The 17069-nt window shown below is 37.8% G+C and overlaps 1 protein-coding gene across 2 annotated transcripts in view; it reads right to left on the bottom strand.

Moving 5' to 3' along the window:
- Positions 1-17069, bottom strand: part of aco1 (aconitase 1, soluble) — a 30672-nt gene that overhangs the window by 7640 nt on the left and 5963 nt on the right. For both annotated transcript variants that reach the window (XM_088073271.1, XM_088073270.1), the window contains exons 7-16: positions 16344-16483; positions 14662-14833; positions 14276-14376; positions 13311-13427; positions 11253-11412; positions 10464-10599; positions 5990-6074; positions 5542-5698; positions 2337-2461; positions 2143-2247 (exon numbers count right to left, since the gene is read on the bottom strand). In XM_088073271.1, coding sequence (XP_087929397.1) covers positions 2143-2247; positions 2337-2461; positions 5542-5698; positions 5990-6074; positions 10464-10599; positions 11253-11412; positions 13311-13427; positions 14276-14376; positions 14662-14833; positions 16344-16483 — 1298 coding nt within the window. The remainder of the gene's footprint in view (positions 1-2142; positions 2248-2336; positions 2462-5541; positions 5699-5989; positions 6075-10463; positions 10600-11252; positions 11413-13310; positions 13428-14275; positions 14377-14661; positions 14834-16343; positions 16484-17069) is intronic.

Raw genomic sequence — 17069 nt, 5'->3', positions numbered from 1 at the left:
TTGGTACACTACTGTCTATACCAGTATTAGTACATATATTAGTGCTGAATAACAGTAATAAACAGTAGTTGCAGTTTGTGTATACATGATGTTAACATAATTCAATTTTTTTTATGAAAATGTATTTGTTTAAAAATGCTTTATGACTGAAAAGGTCTAATATTAACATAATAATAATGAAAAAAGACATTATTTTTTCAAGGAACTAGAAAAACTGCTTGTTTTTACAGCCCTGGTCTCAAACCTAGGCATTGGAAAGGTGTTACAGCAAATCAAATGTTAATATAAACTCCCAGAGGTTTTGATAGGTGACATAAGCAGATTTAACTAAGTAGAATAAGCAAGTAGAATCCCATTATTGTAAAAATGATCATGAAAACAGCCCTCACCAGCTTATTATCTAAGCCTGATGTCAGCTTGGAGGGGTCATGTGTTTGGTTGTGTGTGTGTGCGTGTGTGTGTGTGTGTGTGTGTGTGTGTGTGTGTACACGTGTTTTAGTGTGTATATCTGTCTCTCTGCAGCTAATCTCCCAAACTACAGGACCAATCAGCCTAAAACTTTTGTGCACATTTATGACTGTATGCACAAGGACTTCTCTGTGTTGTTTTGTTTCACGGTTGTTGAAAAACCTTTTTTGTTGACTGTTTCATAGTCAGCGACTGCTAACTCGTCACTCTCTGTAACCAGCCGGTAAGGACCGCAAGTTTTCTGGAAATCAGCTCGGCTAATAACAACGAGCCTTACTGTCTATTGCAGGACGAATTTTGGCGTTCATTGCAGCTCAAAAACTGACACCTTTAGGAAATACTATTATTTTAAACTGCAGCATCTGTGAATTTATTTTATACTGATTTTGTTACGTTCCACTAAAGTAAGGCATAAAACAAGATGACTTAATCAGAATGTATTGTCCTTGCCACTCTGTTGACTGTTGGAGAGCCAGGAGGATCAGTCACTCACCGTGCAGTGTTTCTGCCATGACCCAGCTGTGTATCATCTGCCAAATTTTGTAGACTTGCATATTCTGATTTGGTCATTTTTACTTGATATTTGTGCTTCTACCACAGTATGTAAAAGGCTTTGTAGTTAAATGGTTTCAGTTTTTGTCTCTTTTATTTGTGTTTGATCATCAAATCCCATTGAGATTTCGCAATTTTGCCTTTGCAACAATTTGCCAAAATCAGCCAATCGTGAATTCTAAACGACCTTGCAACTCTGTCCAATTGTTGCAAATTCTGACTCATGTCACTGTACAGCTGCGGACAGTGTATTGATCTGCTCAGCATCCCTCTCTGTTTATCCAGTTGTGCCTGTCAGACACAGTGACAGAGATGCAGCATCATCATCTACTAACAGGTTAAATGACATGATATTTTTGTGTCGCAGAGAGGTGAGCAGCTCCTGTACACAAACACATGAGCCCCCTTGCAGCTCAACCTGAGTGGAGCCACCCGTTTCCTGCAGCACTGAGCAGTTGCAGGTCCAACTGTTATATCTTATCATTTCAGACGCACAACGAAATGGAACAGAAAACGTTAGAACACTGGACAGATTATTTACTGAGTACCTGTCAGAGCTTAACTTTATAAACTATAAAGTGTCATAACTGCTGTCAACCTGCTGGAGGCACACCAACTCACTTCCTGTCTGTGTCTGAGTTATCAAAAATACATTTATTCTTAAAATTACAGCCGAGAGAAGCTGCGATCAGCTCAGGCACCCGCAAAGCAGAGATCTGCACGCCACTAACTGCCCATCTCTTGTTTAAAAAGAAATTAGTTCAAATTTACTAAACCAGCTGTTATGGGGCATTTTTCCACCTTATTTTATGTGCCTTTCTGTGATGCTTTCCATTAACACCACAGAATCATGATTAAAAGCTTAACTAAAATATAAAAAATGGTATACAGTGATAATTATTTGTAAAGTTTTCATTCCCATTTTCGTAACAGTTTTACAAACATGAAAAAAATGGGTTTTAAAATGTAATGCTCTCATTCATCGTGATCACAATGATTGAAAATAACATTGATTTTCGAGTTAATGACGTTTTAATAATAGCAGCCTTGGCTTAAAGTAATTATAGCAGTTGAGTGAGTTTGTGAGTGAGTTTGTGAGGATGTCTGATTTCTATTAATTACCAAACCATCGAAGAAAGGTGGAGACTTGATGTAGGTGGAATTGGGGTCCCAGGTGTACAGTTTGTCAGAGGGAGCGACCAGAGAGTTCCAGCGTTCATTCACTCTCTGCAACAGCATAGTAAGATGCATGTTAGCTACACTGCAGGGAAGTTATCTTGCCAGTTTTCTTGCTGACAGACTAAATATTACACTACCTCAATCTTCTCATAGACTTCTTTGAACATTGACGGGATGACAAAGGTTCTCTCCACAGCCTGGATCTCCTCCCGCGACGGCCAGATGTCCCTCAGGAAAATCTCTCTTCCTTCAGAGTTAACGGCTGCAGAGGAGACGGAGGACGGGAGGACACATTAAAACATTATGTGATAACTGTCTTTATTTAATACATCAAGCTCAAACATTAGTTTTGGTTGTTAAGCTGACTAATATTAAACACAAATTTATTGTACATGATGTGTAAGAAATTATTTTTGTCCGCATATCGTAGTATGCTCCCCAGTAACACCCCAGTTACTGTGCCGTCCATGTGTCAGTGTTGCAAATGTTTGGGTGAGCAGGTGGCACCTCTGCCATCACTGTTTAAATGTGTGTGTCAATAGAAATTTGACATGTCATGTAAATGTGCTTTAAGTGGTCGGAAATAGAAAGACGCTATAAGTGCAGGTCCATTAAGTGATGGACAACTGCAGTGACAGGAGGAGACAGAGAGAAATCCCAAAGAGTCCCTTCTTCAAGCTGATCCTGAAGCCCTGCACAAACACACCGAAGCTTCAGGACAGATACTTTACAATCCAGCCTAGCCGAATCATCTCAGAACAAAAAGAAAATTATTTCACATATTGGAAGAAAACCACTAAATCACAAAGTAAATCAGAATTGTATTTGACCCTAAACAGAGAATACATGCTGGCAGAGTACCTGATCATCATGACAGATATAAAACAAAGAAAAACGCTGACAATGTACAGACTGAGTGGACGCAGCCTGGACATAGAAACAGACCAGGCAGAACAGACTCAGGGAGGCCAGGCTGTGTTCACTCTGTCATCAAACACAAGTCCAGACTGAAGCTCACTTCCTACTACACTGTGACAAATACAACCATTTAAGAGAACATTTCTTTGAAAAAATGAATGACATATATCCTGGGTTTATCCATTTTCCAAATATTCAGAAACTGCCTTATATATGTGGGGAGAAAAGTCAGTGTGCAGTTTTAGCTGCAAAATATGTGAAATACTGTCATAAACTGAGAGAAACAAGCTCTACTCTAAATGTTTCTATGTGATTAAGACAGTATCTATATAATATGTGTCTAAAATGTATTTCTGCAATGTATTTCTTCATTTAATAATCTGTTATTTTGCTCTGGCAACAATGTAACGTAAACATTCATGCCAATAAAGCTGATTTGAATTTGAAATCCCAAAAAAGGAACAGGTGAGACAATGCTGAGAAGAGGAAAATCAGCTGCCAAAAACTATGGGAACATGAGGAAATTCAGATGAGCGTCCTCATGAGAGCTGTCGGTAATGTGCTCCAAACTCCCAAAATCCTGAACCAGCTGCTTGCTGAGGACCCAGTTTTTCCACTTTGTGCAACAGCAGCAAAACACAAACACATCCTCTCCTCCTGCTAAACAAGCATGAGTCGGGGAAAACACACACAGAGGCACACCCAAGACCTGAACTGCTGGAGAGGCTGCAACACAATGTCCTCCTCTCTCAACTGAGACAACTATCATTCCCTTAGGACAGCAGGGACACACAGCAACACATCAGCTGTCAGTCATGCAAGCTCAGGATTGGAGGATGCAGGATGCAGCCTGACCGATACTGGATTTTTGGGGCTGATGCCAATACCAGTACTGGGAAAAAAAAAAACAAAAAACGCTGCATCCGGGGTTGTCAGAAGCATCAACACGACCGCACTGTGACTCTGCCTGACTGCAGCAGCATCTGGCCAGCGCAAATATGCCAAACTTTTGTGCCGCTTTTGGATGTTCCAATCAAAGAAAACACAAAAACTAAGCACCAGTAGCATTTCACAAAAGCAACAATAGCATTTCACAGGTGACATGTTTGTTTTGTTTTGGTCAATATTGCACACCCTTACCTCTGCCTAGAGTTTCTCAGTTTGAACACTAATGTACTTGTTTTGTTACAAATTTCATTTATTGCGTTATGTGTCCAGGCTCCAATGAGCAAAAGCTGTTTTTACACATCTGAATGAATTAAAGCTGATGTCGATCTCGATCAGTGTCATTGGATAAACATGCATCCCAGAGTCATTTATTTGCACAAAACTAACATTTGTTTATTGAAATAAAAAACTATTACCCCGCAACTCAGGGCAACACTGATATACTATACATTAAAGTGCAACCAAAAATGTAAACTGGCATACCTGTATGTCAGGTATAAAGTATATATGTTTTTTTTTTTCTTGTTTTTTATTAATATCTACATAAGATGAACCATTTTGGTACAAAAACCTGTGTTTTTAATTTCACCAGTTATTCTGTATTATAAATACATGTCTTCCATTTCTTCCATCCACAAATCAAACAGCTTGAAAATTGGCTCAAAATTCAGTGATTTATGATGATATTAATCACTGATAGACCTCTGTCTCCGCTGACTAATGCAGTAAGTCGGCACGGCTGCCACTGACACAATATGGCGGCTACATTGACCCATCATTCCAATAGACAGCAGCAGCAAAGGCGGCGTCTACGTATATACAGTATGTCCCTGGAGTTTAATTATAAAGCACTCTGCAACCAAAGTGGTAAAAAACGATCCAGATTATTCAGAGTTCAATCCTTTGAAACCTGAAATGACATAACATTTTTTGTGCTGTGTTCAGAAGCCTTTCATGGGAATTTATACTTTTTAACCCAAAGCAAACTGGCTTGATTTTTTCTAAAGCATGGGAAAAAAATGCTCTGCATGTTTTTGTTTTTGCTTGTTTTTTTTTTCCTAAACTAGGGATATATCCAGAAAACTATATTGATAATTATCCTAATTATTTAAAACAAATTCTTGTTTTAGTGCTTTTCTTGGCTAATTTTCTTGTACTTTTTAAAACTAAATTTCTTGCTAAATTTTGGGTCATTTCTTTTGAAGTTTCCATGTTTCTGAAAGAAATCAAGCCAATTTCCTGCGGTTTCTAAGGGTTAAAAAGCAAATACTCTTCTTCTGTTAGGTGTCTTTATTGTGTGATAACAGCTGTGAGGGTGTGTATGCTGACAGGCCTTAACCACTCAGTGAATGGTGCACTGCTGGCAAAACTTCACCCAGCTTATTATATACCTGACCACATGTGACAGGTCATAAAAGGAGAGTTTACAACAGTTTTTTCTCTCTGTGGAGTCACACTAAAAATACAACTACTCACCGATGGGTTCTGTCTCAAAGTCTATCCTCACAGTGCCGGCGATGGCGTAGGCGATGACGAGCGGTGGGGAGGCCAGGTAGTTTGCTCTGGTGTTGGGGTGGACTCTGCCTTCAAAGTTTCTGTTTCCTGACAGGATGCCTGCTGCAACCAGATCCCCCTGAACACAAATCAGATGCCTCAGATGATTTAAAATATTGCACGTTTTTCTGAAATGTGTTACTGTCTATCTGTGTTCCGAGCTTGTAAAAGGAGAAGGTAGAGATGCTTCAAATCAGGTAAAAATCATCAGATATAGAGCAAAGGTGGGTGAAGTGCTTAAAATATTCCTGTAACAACACAACATGTGACAGTGAGGGATGCTGGCAAAAGAGGACACAAAGATATATGAGGAGGAAAAATATGTAATAAGAGCTTAAAGGTGTGACATGATGTAGTAAGGATGTGCTACCTGTGTTATAGCGTCCACCACGGGCTCTGGGAGGGGCCCACTGTTGCCTATACACGTCATGCAGCCATAGCCAACAACCTCAAAGCTAACAGGAAACACAAAACCACTAAAGTCAGCAAATTATCTTCAAACAGCTTCAGACTTTCAGTTGACTGTGATGTGTGCCTAAAATCACATGAGCATCATAAACACTGAGTTTATTATGGGATTGAGTGAGGTGGAGGGCACATACATCCAAAGGACTTCTTCAGGTGCTGGATAAAAAAAAAAAATCAAACCAAGGCAAGAACCAAACAAAAGATCCACACACTGTATTAAAAGCTGCCAGTAAATTTGAATTGTGCAGAACAAACCTTTCTTGAAACTCCTATGTGGAAGAACATACTGCAGTGGTTCATTATTTGTATGTTTGTTTGCCAAACTGTGACTACCTATTTTTTTTCTTACTCTTTCCATTTTCTGAGAAAATAATAATGTATCATTCAATTTGAATAAACATTTAGTTCCAGACAAAAATAATACTTTTACAATGTTTCGATCTAACAGAGGTCTTTGTGTGGCATTATCAAATCATCAACACAGAACACAGCAAGCATTATAAAGACAGCTGACGGGCACCTGAGGCTGTGTTCAAAGCTGCCTATTACTCATGCAATACGTCGTGATTTGGTCAAAATGTAGTATGCAGGACGCGAACAAAAACGAAATTCACAGTATGCCAGAAATATCCGGATGTCATACTGATTCGGAAAAAATCCTCAGTATGCATCGGACCAGTCTGCCTCGCCTACTGTTTCCCACAATGCATTGCGCGGAAAGCACAACTGTTGTTGTCATGCCATAAGTGGCTCAAGCCAAGCCATCACACAGCGGGACAGACCAAAGCCACCAGATTGAGTCCTTGGCTTGCCCTAGTGTTACAGTTTAATATTTAGGCCATGCAAAAATTATATTTTCATCTTTTCTTTACTTTACTTTTATCAGGTAAACAACATACCAATGTATGCTAATAAGAGTACAATTCAGGAGACATGAGTGAATTAATGTATTATTTTTTAAAGATTATTTCTTTGTCTTTTCATGCATTTATTATAGTGCAGTTAGAGAGTGAAAGGAAAGGGGGAGAGAGAACAGCAATGACACACAGCAAAGGACCGCAAGCCGGAATCAAACCCAGGCCGCTGCTAAAAACTCAACCTGTACGGGGAGCACGCTTTCCTCACTGAGCTACAGGCTGCCACAACATGAATGAATTGTCACCAGTAAACCAGCTCTGGCTTTCACATGAATAAGAAACAATCAGACAGTTTAAAAGGGAAAGGAACTCGGCAGTAATGTGTACATAATGGCGGTACATCTGGTCGCTTCAAGTCGTTACAAAGATGTTATTCATATCACTTGTTTACTCTATTTCAAACCTGTAATTAGATGTTACGTGGTAGCGGTTATGCTATCGCTTTCTTCCGCTCTCAAAAACCGGAAACCAGCCATGTCTGGCACAGCATACTGCAAAACGGGTTGAACTAAACAGCCATACTGCATATTACTGTCGAATGCAGTAGTATGTAGTGGGTACTTCATACTGAGTTCAACTGTAGCATGCAGTACGCTGTTTGGAACACAGCCTGACACTGACATGGGGAACAGAACATGGCTGGATCTCACTTCTCTTATTTGGCATTCCCTTGCTCCTTGATCGGACCAGAAATCGGTCTTGATGCATCATCTGGAAGGAAGTCCCAAAGTGTATATTTGTGCTTTGGGCCCAGTATTTCAAAACATTTCATCTGGATCAGAATGATCCAGAGAGAAATGTAACTCAAAATTGTGAATTTCAAACCAGGATTTGTGATCCTGATCCTCCTAAACTGGGATATGGATTTGGTAATCCAGTTCTACCAAGAATCCTGATCAGATGTTGTTCTCAGGTATTTTAAAGTTTTAAAGGGGATATTAGGATAGTTTTGATGCTAAAAAACAGGATTTCAGTGACAAAATGAAATAAAACAAATACATACTATATACATATACACACACGTTTTATATTTTGTACTTTATTTGTTTAACCATTGCAGTAATATAGTAGATAAAGTAGACATTAGACTGGCTCTTAAGACTTTTAATAATATAAATCTAAAAAAATGAAACAGTTTTTTTCTCCCCTAAATAATCCCTCAAATAGTTGTCAATATTAAAAAAGGTCTCTGTTTGGTTCTCTTTAGTGGCTCTGCTGGCAATAAGCAGTACCTGCAGTGTGTGTACTGGCAGACTGAGCGCTGAAACCAGGCTGGTGAATTTATTTCCTGGTATATCAGACATCCAGTTCCTAATACTGTGAATACTCGGGCTTTAATCAGAGGGCCACAGGCTCAGTCAGCATTGTGTTAACCTCATTAGTGATTGATAATGAGCTGACAGACATCTTCCAGATGTTGTCATTGGTTTAATTTGAACGTTTCTCACTTTATATTAAGGTAGTTTCTAACAGTTGGGTCCCCAATCCTGTTTTCTGTCTCTTTAAATGAAACACTTAAAGTCGCCCCATACTAGCTGTTCTACCTGTTCTTTACTAAACAACAACCTGTTATCTTCTCCATCAACTTTTACTAAGGAGACAGTTACAGTCCAAGAGTCTGTCTGTCAAAAAAAGTGTTAGAAATACCAGCAAATTCAGTGGGGCAATCAAACAGGTATTATGTTGGGACCTTTGACAGGAGGACAACACAAACCAATGAAAGAAAACAGTGAAAGCTGGGTTTGCATCAACAACAAAAAAAAAACCTGGAAAAAAAACAATTTCATGAAAATATTTGTAAAGGTGAAAACAAATCTGTTAATCATACTTTGGAAAAATATTGTCTTTTTTTTTAAATAAAGCCAACTACAAAAAAAGACTGAAGACCAAACTGTAGGTTTAGGTTTTCAGGTGAGAGGGTACTGAGGGTCAAAATGTAGAAGGTCTCTTTTTGTAAAAGCATGTTGTGATGTCAACTCCTCTTCTTGAATCTTAATGTGGATGGCTTGTCTGTATATTACTTGATTTGTTTTGTGATAATAGGTTTTACTGGTATTATTAGGTGGGTGTATCCAGTTGAAGATGCATTCTATGTGTTCTATTCTGATCTTGTTTTATTTTTAATGCAGGTTTTTTTTATGTCTTTAGGCCCTCCATGTCTTTTTTGTGAAACACTTAGTACATGTGATTTCTTTCTTTTAAGCACATTGGGCTGCATTTCTTGTATGAATGGTGCTATACAAATAAAGTTTATTATTATTATAATTATTATTTGAAAATGCCTTAGGAAGAGCTCTGTTAGATCGTAAAGTTGCAACATTACAATTTACTGGGAGCTTTTAATACAGTGTGTGGATCTTTTGTTTGACTCTTGCCTTTATTATCGGATGAGCCAGCAGATGGCGCTATTTACATGAAAAGCTTCAAAATGATGAGCTATTCTCAGCACAGCTCTTACACACATTCAGTGGCTTCATTCAGGCTTCAGAGAGCTTTGTCTCCTCCGTCACTGCTCCAACACACTTCTGAAGTCATTGTCTCTGTAATACTCTGTGTATTCCACCATGTTCAAGGGAGCAGGACTGCTTTATGAACATTGTGGTATGAAAATTGCCAGTTATCATACCGTGCACATTAGCTAATCATCAATATTGAAAGAAAACTGCAACTGGACAGACAATCTCACCTTTATTTCAGTAATTTTCAGAAGGGAGACTATTTACACATACTTTCCTTAAAAATGTTTCAATTAAAGTAATAAAATGTTTCTTCAACCAAATAAAAAACCTTCTTTTTTGAATTCCTTTAAAAGGATACGTAACTGATTGTAATAACTATGTAATACTGAGAAAGCATGATATTGTCTCAGAACAGTTAAGTTTGAAATCTGAGCAAATGTATTCAATTTCTTTTAAAAACACTGGAAAATGGCAATAAGCAATTTAAGAGGTAAAGATCCCAATATTTGCATACAATTAGTTAAACGCATTATTACCTGAAAATTAGAACAAAAAAGAAAAAGGAAAAAAAATGAAATAAGTAAGTAAAAAGTGCTTAATTAACAATAATAACTGTCACCCAGCACTCAAGCTTGCGTTTTCCAGGCTGTTAGAGAAGCAGCACGTGTGCAGCTAGCTTTCAACGGCATCTCTCAGTCTCCTTTGGCAGATGGAGTTTGCTCAGTTGCCAAAAACTTTTGTCTTATGATGACAGGTGGTTGTATATTTAAGTACATATATTAGTGTATAAAATACATACAAGCATAATCTATGTATGAGCTGTATCAATAGCATCCAGTAAGTGGGTCTTAAGTTCAGTTTTTTTGGTGTGTGTTATAATAATGTTTTCAGTGCTCAGCAGATAATGTGTCTTTGTCTCGGCCATATTAAACATGTTAGGGATCGTCCATACATATACATATATAGACAAGTGACTGAATGAGGAGTTTGAGCAGCTTACCCCAGCTGAGATAGGTAGTCCATCACTCCACTCTCCTTCAGGTAGTATGTGACCACTCCACTTCCAGGGGACAGGCTGGTCTTTATGTACGGCCTCACACTCAGGCCACACTCGATGGCTTTTTTCGCAAGGAGCCCTAAAGGACGAGCATTTATCTTTAATCTTTAACAGTGTCAAATAACAACAACAACAACAACAACAACAACAACAATAATAATAAAGCATGAATTAATAATTAATAATGCACTTCACATTTGGAACAAATCTCAAAGTGCTACAAGTTGAAAGCATAAGCACAAAAAAACATAAAAAACAAACTAGAATAAAGGCATTTTTAAATGTCATAAAAATATGAGCATGAAATCAAGTAGAGACAACATCGAGAGGTTACTTTAAAGTTGTTGTGTTATTGTGATAATAGGCTTTATAAGTAAAATTAAATTCATAGGTTCAACTAAAAAGAAATATTTTAAATCAATTTTATTAAAAACATCTCCCTCTGTCTCCACACTGATTTGAAAACACCTCTCAAAACTTCAGGTTATTCCACAAATTCAATTCAAAGAAAAGTTTGCATTCCAACCAGGTCTGCTTCTTCACAGTGTGCGCGTCATCAATGACTCATTTTGTGTCAGGATTTTTGGGAGGATTTTTGCTCACAGTATGACCTGGGAGCCCTAGGCCCTTGAGTTACAGGTGAAAGCAAAACACTTTTTATCTTCCCACCATAGGACACAAAAGTGGCTGAAAACCAGCAAAGTTGCCCTTATAGAGAGGAACTACCCCCACCTGCTCCGAGCATGACGGACGGGTTGCTGGTGTTGGTGCAGCTGGTGATGGCAGCGATGACCACCGAGCCGTGGCTCAATGTGTACTCTTTGTCATTAAACTGGAAGGGGACCACAGTGTTGTGATGCTCAGAAGCCACCTGGAAACCCTTGAAACCTTGCTGGAAATATCACAAACCAACACGTGATGAGTTACTTTGTGGAGTCAACCACTGCTACCAGTAACAACAATGAGGTCATACAAACAAGTTTGAGCTATACTGACAAAAAGGGCTACTGTTAAAATTACTTCATCTTTGATTTTCTAAATCTGGTTTAACCCTTTGAAACCTAAGAAAATTGGTTTGATTTCTTTCAGAAACATGGAAAGAAGTCAACTTCACAACATATGGCCCAAAAAACTGCAAGACATTAGTAAAAATTTACAAGAAAATTACCTGAAAATAAGCACAAAGAGTAAATAACAAAAAAGTACAGAAATTAAAATATGCATGTATAATTTTTATACTGTAACAGTATTAAACACCAGAATAATGATTATAAATATAGTTTCTGGACATTTCTTTGTTTTTTTTTCTCTCTTTTGTTTTGCTTTGTTTTTGTTTTGATGGTTTTGTAATAATTGTCAACCCATTTTTTTTAAACTATCATTTTCAGGTTAGTTTCTTCTTCTCCTTAAATTTCTCACAATTTGTGAAACATACTTGCTTAGTACCAGTGTTTGATTGCAGCACAAGTAAACAGATGTAAAACCAGGTTTCAAAGTGTTTACAAATATTAAATGTTGTCTAAACAGAGGGACCCCTTATAAATAAAAGTCTAAAACTGGTAAGATATTGATTTAAATCAGGTAGTGTCTGATTAATAATAAGTAAACAAGCTGAAAAGAGATTTGATACTAGCTGTTTGTGTTTTCTATACTTTGTGTTACAGACACATTTCAGTCAGCAGCAAAAAAGAACAGAGATTTAATCCCCATCTCTTTTGACAGTTGGTTTAAAACTTGTACTTGGGTCTTTATTCAGGTAAGAGTCGTATTTTCACTTGAGCCTGTACATACTTTTTCAGTATCTTTTATAGCGTTATTTTTCACACCAGCACAGACAATGTATTTGTTGTGTTGGTGACAAATAACTCTTTGAATCCTTGACTTTTTTAAGCGATGCATGAGAGTATACTGGTACCTGAGGGTGTAGGCCTTTTCTGCCTTTATGTGCACTTTGAACATATCGTATTCATGAGTTACGAGCACACTAATAGCCCTCCAAAGTACTAATCATGGGTGGGAAATTTTGAAGATACTCAAGTTGCCAAGTTGTGACGTTTCAGCACAGCAGAAATCGCGGAAAGTATGGGAACAGTGTCAACAACTGACGGTTAAAAAATATAAATATTTGGTTATTTTGTTCCTAGTAGCTCTCATTTACTTTAAATAGTGTCACATTTTTGTATCTGCATCTATAGCTGTAACAAGCAAGCACACTCTGACCCATAAAGCATGCCAGACGAGTATACTTACTTATACATTGATGACAACCTTATTATAACAAGAGTTGCCAACTTGCTGACATAAATGCATAAACATGAAGGGCAGAAGTCAGTGTTTGGTTAATGGTAAGAAACTTATTATTTGATGGTTTAAATATCCATTCGATTAAATTGATCACAAATAAAGTGTATTAGGATATTAATGTTAACTGCTGTCCATGTAGAGTTACCTAGATTAAATATATAAAAAAACATTTCTAAAAATATAAATAAAGTGTAAACAACTATCAACCTCTTGTTTAAATACTCTGAGCATTCAAATACAACCCATCTTTTTGTAGCTTCCAAGTTGTTCCCACTTTACCACCTCAAAGCTCATGAACACAGCCAAGTCGGTAGAAAGACTTTCCAACTCAGAAACTCAGACCTTCTGACATCACATGAACAAAGAATTGGTTTCACCATTTGTGGGGATGCAATGAATCATGGGGTTTGTGGGTACTCCCCCTGGCAATTTAGGGCATCAAACACTATCCCCTTTGCCCCCCCTAGAATCTACGCTGGTGCCTACCTTTGCTCCCAGGCACGACTCAAAGTCGTTCTTCATGTTGGACACAGGAATTCTGTCCTGAGGTCTTTTGGGTCCGCTGCAGCAGGGGACCACAGTGCTCAGATCCAGCTCCACTACCTGAGACACAGAGAGAAAGATTTCACGATGTGTTAGCATTGGTGGCTTATTTCATGTTTCTTTGCCTCACTGTGCTCTGCTCATTTGGCAATTCATACTTTTCTGCATAAACATTTACAGTTAATGCAGTAGTAAACTGTAAATATGTACATTTGCTCAAGACTATACTTAAGTACAAATATGAGGTACTTAACTGAAGTCTGATCTTTTCATGTCCCTTTATTTTTCTGCTCCAACACATTCCAGAGCAAAAATATTGTACTATTGAAAGCTTAGTTACTTTACAAATTAAGATTTTTTTAGCACACATAATATATGATACTTTGTCGTTAAACTACCCAACAGTTTATACAAATACAACCTTAACGATAGGTCAATTCATCAATAAATTGGAAACTACTTCTGATAAACATGCAAGTCATTTTTTTTATGTTTGAGCAATTTTGAGTTTTAGGGTGTTTTGGGGGGTGGGATCTTTTACTTTTTACACTTAAAGAACATGTTCCTGATTATGCTTACTTATTTTTACTTTACGTAGTAAAAACATAGTATTTTCATAGCACAGTATTTCTACTTTTACTAAAGTAAAGGATCTGAATATTTCCTCCACCACTGAACTTATGTTTAAACAACAAATTTTTCATTCCTCTGATCATATTTGTGTGTTTGGTATCTCATTATAACTTGCTGCTAAAAAAAGAAAGAAAATCCTGACATCCTGAATGCATTTACTGTTATAATCAGTATTTTCTGCTCCTTTGTGCTATTATGGCACAAATATATGGCTCAACCTCTCTTTTAGGGGCAGAATAATCTCACAAAAATGGATAAAAGAGATGTAGAATGACCTGAGTGAAATCTGGATCCTGAGAGACGTCATTGTAGTCTCTGAACATGCCCACTGCCTTCAGGTACTTTGCGATGTAGGCCAGTTTCTCTGCTTCTCGCCCTGAATACAAAAACACCAAAACACACCTTGTAAATTATTTATTGTGAATAATCACCAGGATGCCTTAAATACATTGAATAAGTCCAAATCTCAAGTCAGTTCCTGAACAATGTGTAATAACTCTGTGGGAGTACTTCTATACAATTCTGAAACTTAAATACGAGCTGCTTTTAAAACAATAAAAATCTTGATGGTGCTGAAATAAACATAAAGAAGTGAATACGTCTATCGGAACAAGACAGTAAAGCCACCTGAGCCCGCATGCAGAATCATCCTGACACTCACCGGTCTGCTCCAGGTACTGAATGCTGACCTCGTCCACGGGGAAGAAAGCCGCTGTGGCTCCGTACTCTGGACACATGTTGGCGATGGTGGCTCTGTCAGCAATGGACAGCTGAGCAACGCCAGGGCCGAAAAACTCCACAAACTTTCCCACAACCCCAACCTGACGGAGGTGCTGAGAGTGCAAGGGGACAGGATGTCAGGTTGTGATGCTAAATACAGCAGAGGTGACCCCAAAAGAAACAAACATTAGCTCTTATTAACAACCCCAAGTCCAAAGGATCTTTTTAAAATGTAAATATAAACACAATGCAAAGACTTTCAATCTTTTTTTTACCTATACTCAATTGAATACAGTCTTAAGACAAGATATTTCATGTTCAAACTGATAAACTTTATTGTTTTTTTGTAAATATTCATTCTGAATTTGATGCCTGCAACGTGCTCCAAAAAAGTTGGGAAAGAGGCATGGTTACAACTGTGTGACATCACCATTTCTTTGATCAACACTTCGTGTTTGGGAACTGAGGACACTGGGCCCTATTTAGACAATCTATAGTGCATGTTCTAAAGCATATGGCACAAATGCATTTAGGGCGTGCCAGAGTCCATTTTGCTAGTTAAACAGTGATTAATGTGGTTGCCAGGTGCGGCGCATGGCACGGAGGGGTTGTATTTAGTCTCTGAATTAGTCATGGGCGTGTACATGAATAAACCAATCTGTGCGTCAGTTCCCATTCCCTTTAAAAGCCAGGTGCATCAAGAATTGGAGGATTGCGATCTAAATGATGGATTTGGCGATTTACATATGTGAGAGATATTCTGCTTGTGCACGAGGTGAAGGCACATAAGCAGGTCATATTCGGAAGTAGTAGATACCCACCAAAAGCAGCAGAGGTAAAGCAACACGCAGTTCAGCCTCACGAACTTACTACGTCCTGTAGTGTGCCTTCATCTATGTCCAAGAGACATCCATGACGCATATCAATGCTGTGCAACACACAACATGCCACAAAAAATGCTCCGACTTTGAGGGCTGTTTCATGATATTCCACCTGACTTATCTAAACATCTGAGCCGCATGCAGGCACATCTTACGATCTGAATAATCCCCCCTTTAAATAGCTGAAAAACAGAAACTGCTGACTTCAGACCAGCTTAACGCTCTGATGTCTTTCTTGGTCTACCAGTATGCTTGCCTTTTACAACCTTCCCATGTTGTTTGTACTTGGTCCAGATTTTAGACACAACTGACTGTGAACAACCAGCATCTTTTGCAAAATTCTGTTATGATTTACCTTCTTTAAGAAGTTTGATAATCCTCTCCTTTGTTTTAATCGGCATCTCTCATTGCGGAGCCATGATTCATGTCAATCCATTTGGTGCAACAGCTCTCCAAGGTGTGAGCCCAGTCTTCTGTTGCCCCTGTCTCAACTTTTTTGCCACACGTTTCAAGCATCAGGATGAGCGTTTTTTTTTTTTTTTTTCTCACAAAAAACAATAAATTTGATCAGTTTCAACATAAAATATCTTGTCTTTGGACTGTATTAAATTGAATATCGGTTAAAAGAAATCTTAAATTGTTGTATTCTGTTTTTTTTTTTTGTTTTACACAGCGCCCCAACTGTTTTGGAATTGGGATGTAATATTTTTGGTCATTTGCTTGTAAAACAGATTGTAATTACCTTAGTAACTGTGAGGACAATGTCAGTGGAGGTGATGTACTTGTCTGGGGTCCCGGACAGCTTGTATCCCACCACTTCAGGCAGCACCATGCTAATTGGCTGACCCAGCATTACTGCTTCCGCCTCAATTCCACCCACACCTTAAGGGTTAAACACAAAACGTATTCATAGAGGTCATACACATTTTTACCAATACATTTCCAGGACTTTTCCATGACATTAAGGCAAATTTTCAAATACCATACATCAGTACTCCTTATTGATTCTTTGTCATTACTATATAGCAGCTTTATAAAAATTAAAAAGAAGAATCAGAACAGAATAATAACTGAATATTTAAACAAAGAGGTACTAATCATTATTTTTTTCTTTTTCTTTAAAAAATTTTTTTCTTTAAAAAAATGTTTATATTTCAAGAAAAAAAATGGGAGATATTTTTGTCTTTAAACTATAAAAACAGAGAAACATGTTGAATTATAAAATTTCCAACAGTCTGAACACATCATGTGTTATTATACTGATAAGAGAAACAAAATACCACAACTTTTCCAAAACTTTCGGAGCATATGTAGTTCTCCAAAACTTTTTCAGGCCTAGGAACTGCCTTTTGCAAAGTCCATGACTTCCAGTTTTTTTCATCACCATACAAACCCTGTATTTACAAGGACACCACCAATGATCAGTTCAAGTCAGGTTGTTTTGGTAGTTGTCATGTAATCATTAGCT

Source organism: Plectropomus leopardus, chromosome 23 (assembly GCF_026936395.1).
Source record: "Plectropomus leopardus strain MGB_pleo_1.0 chromosome 23, ASM2693639v1, whole genome shotgun sequence".
NCBI lineage: Eukaryota > Metazoa > Chordata > Actinopteri > Perciformes > Serranidae > Plectropomus > Plectropomus leopardus.
This window is presented reverse-complemented; position numbering and strand designations above follow the sequence as displayed.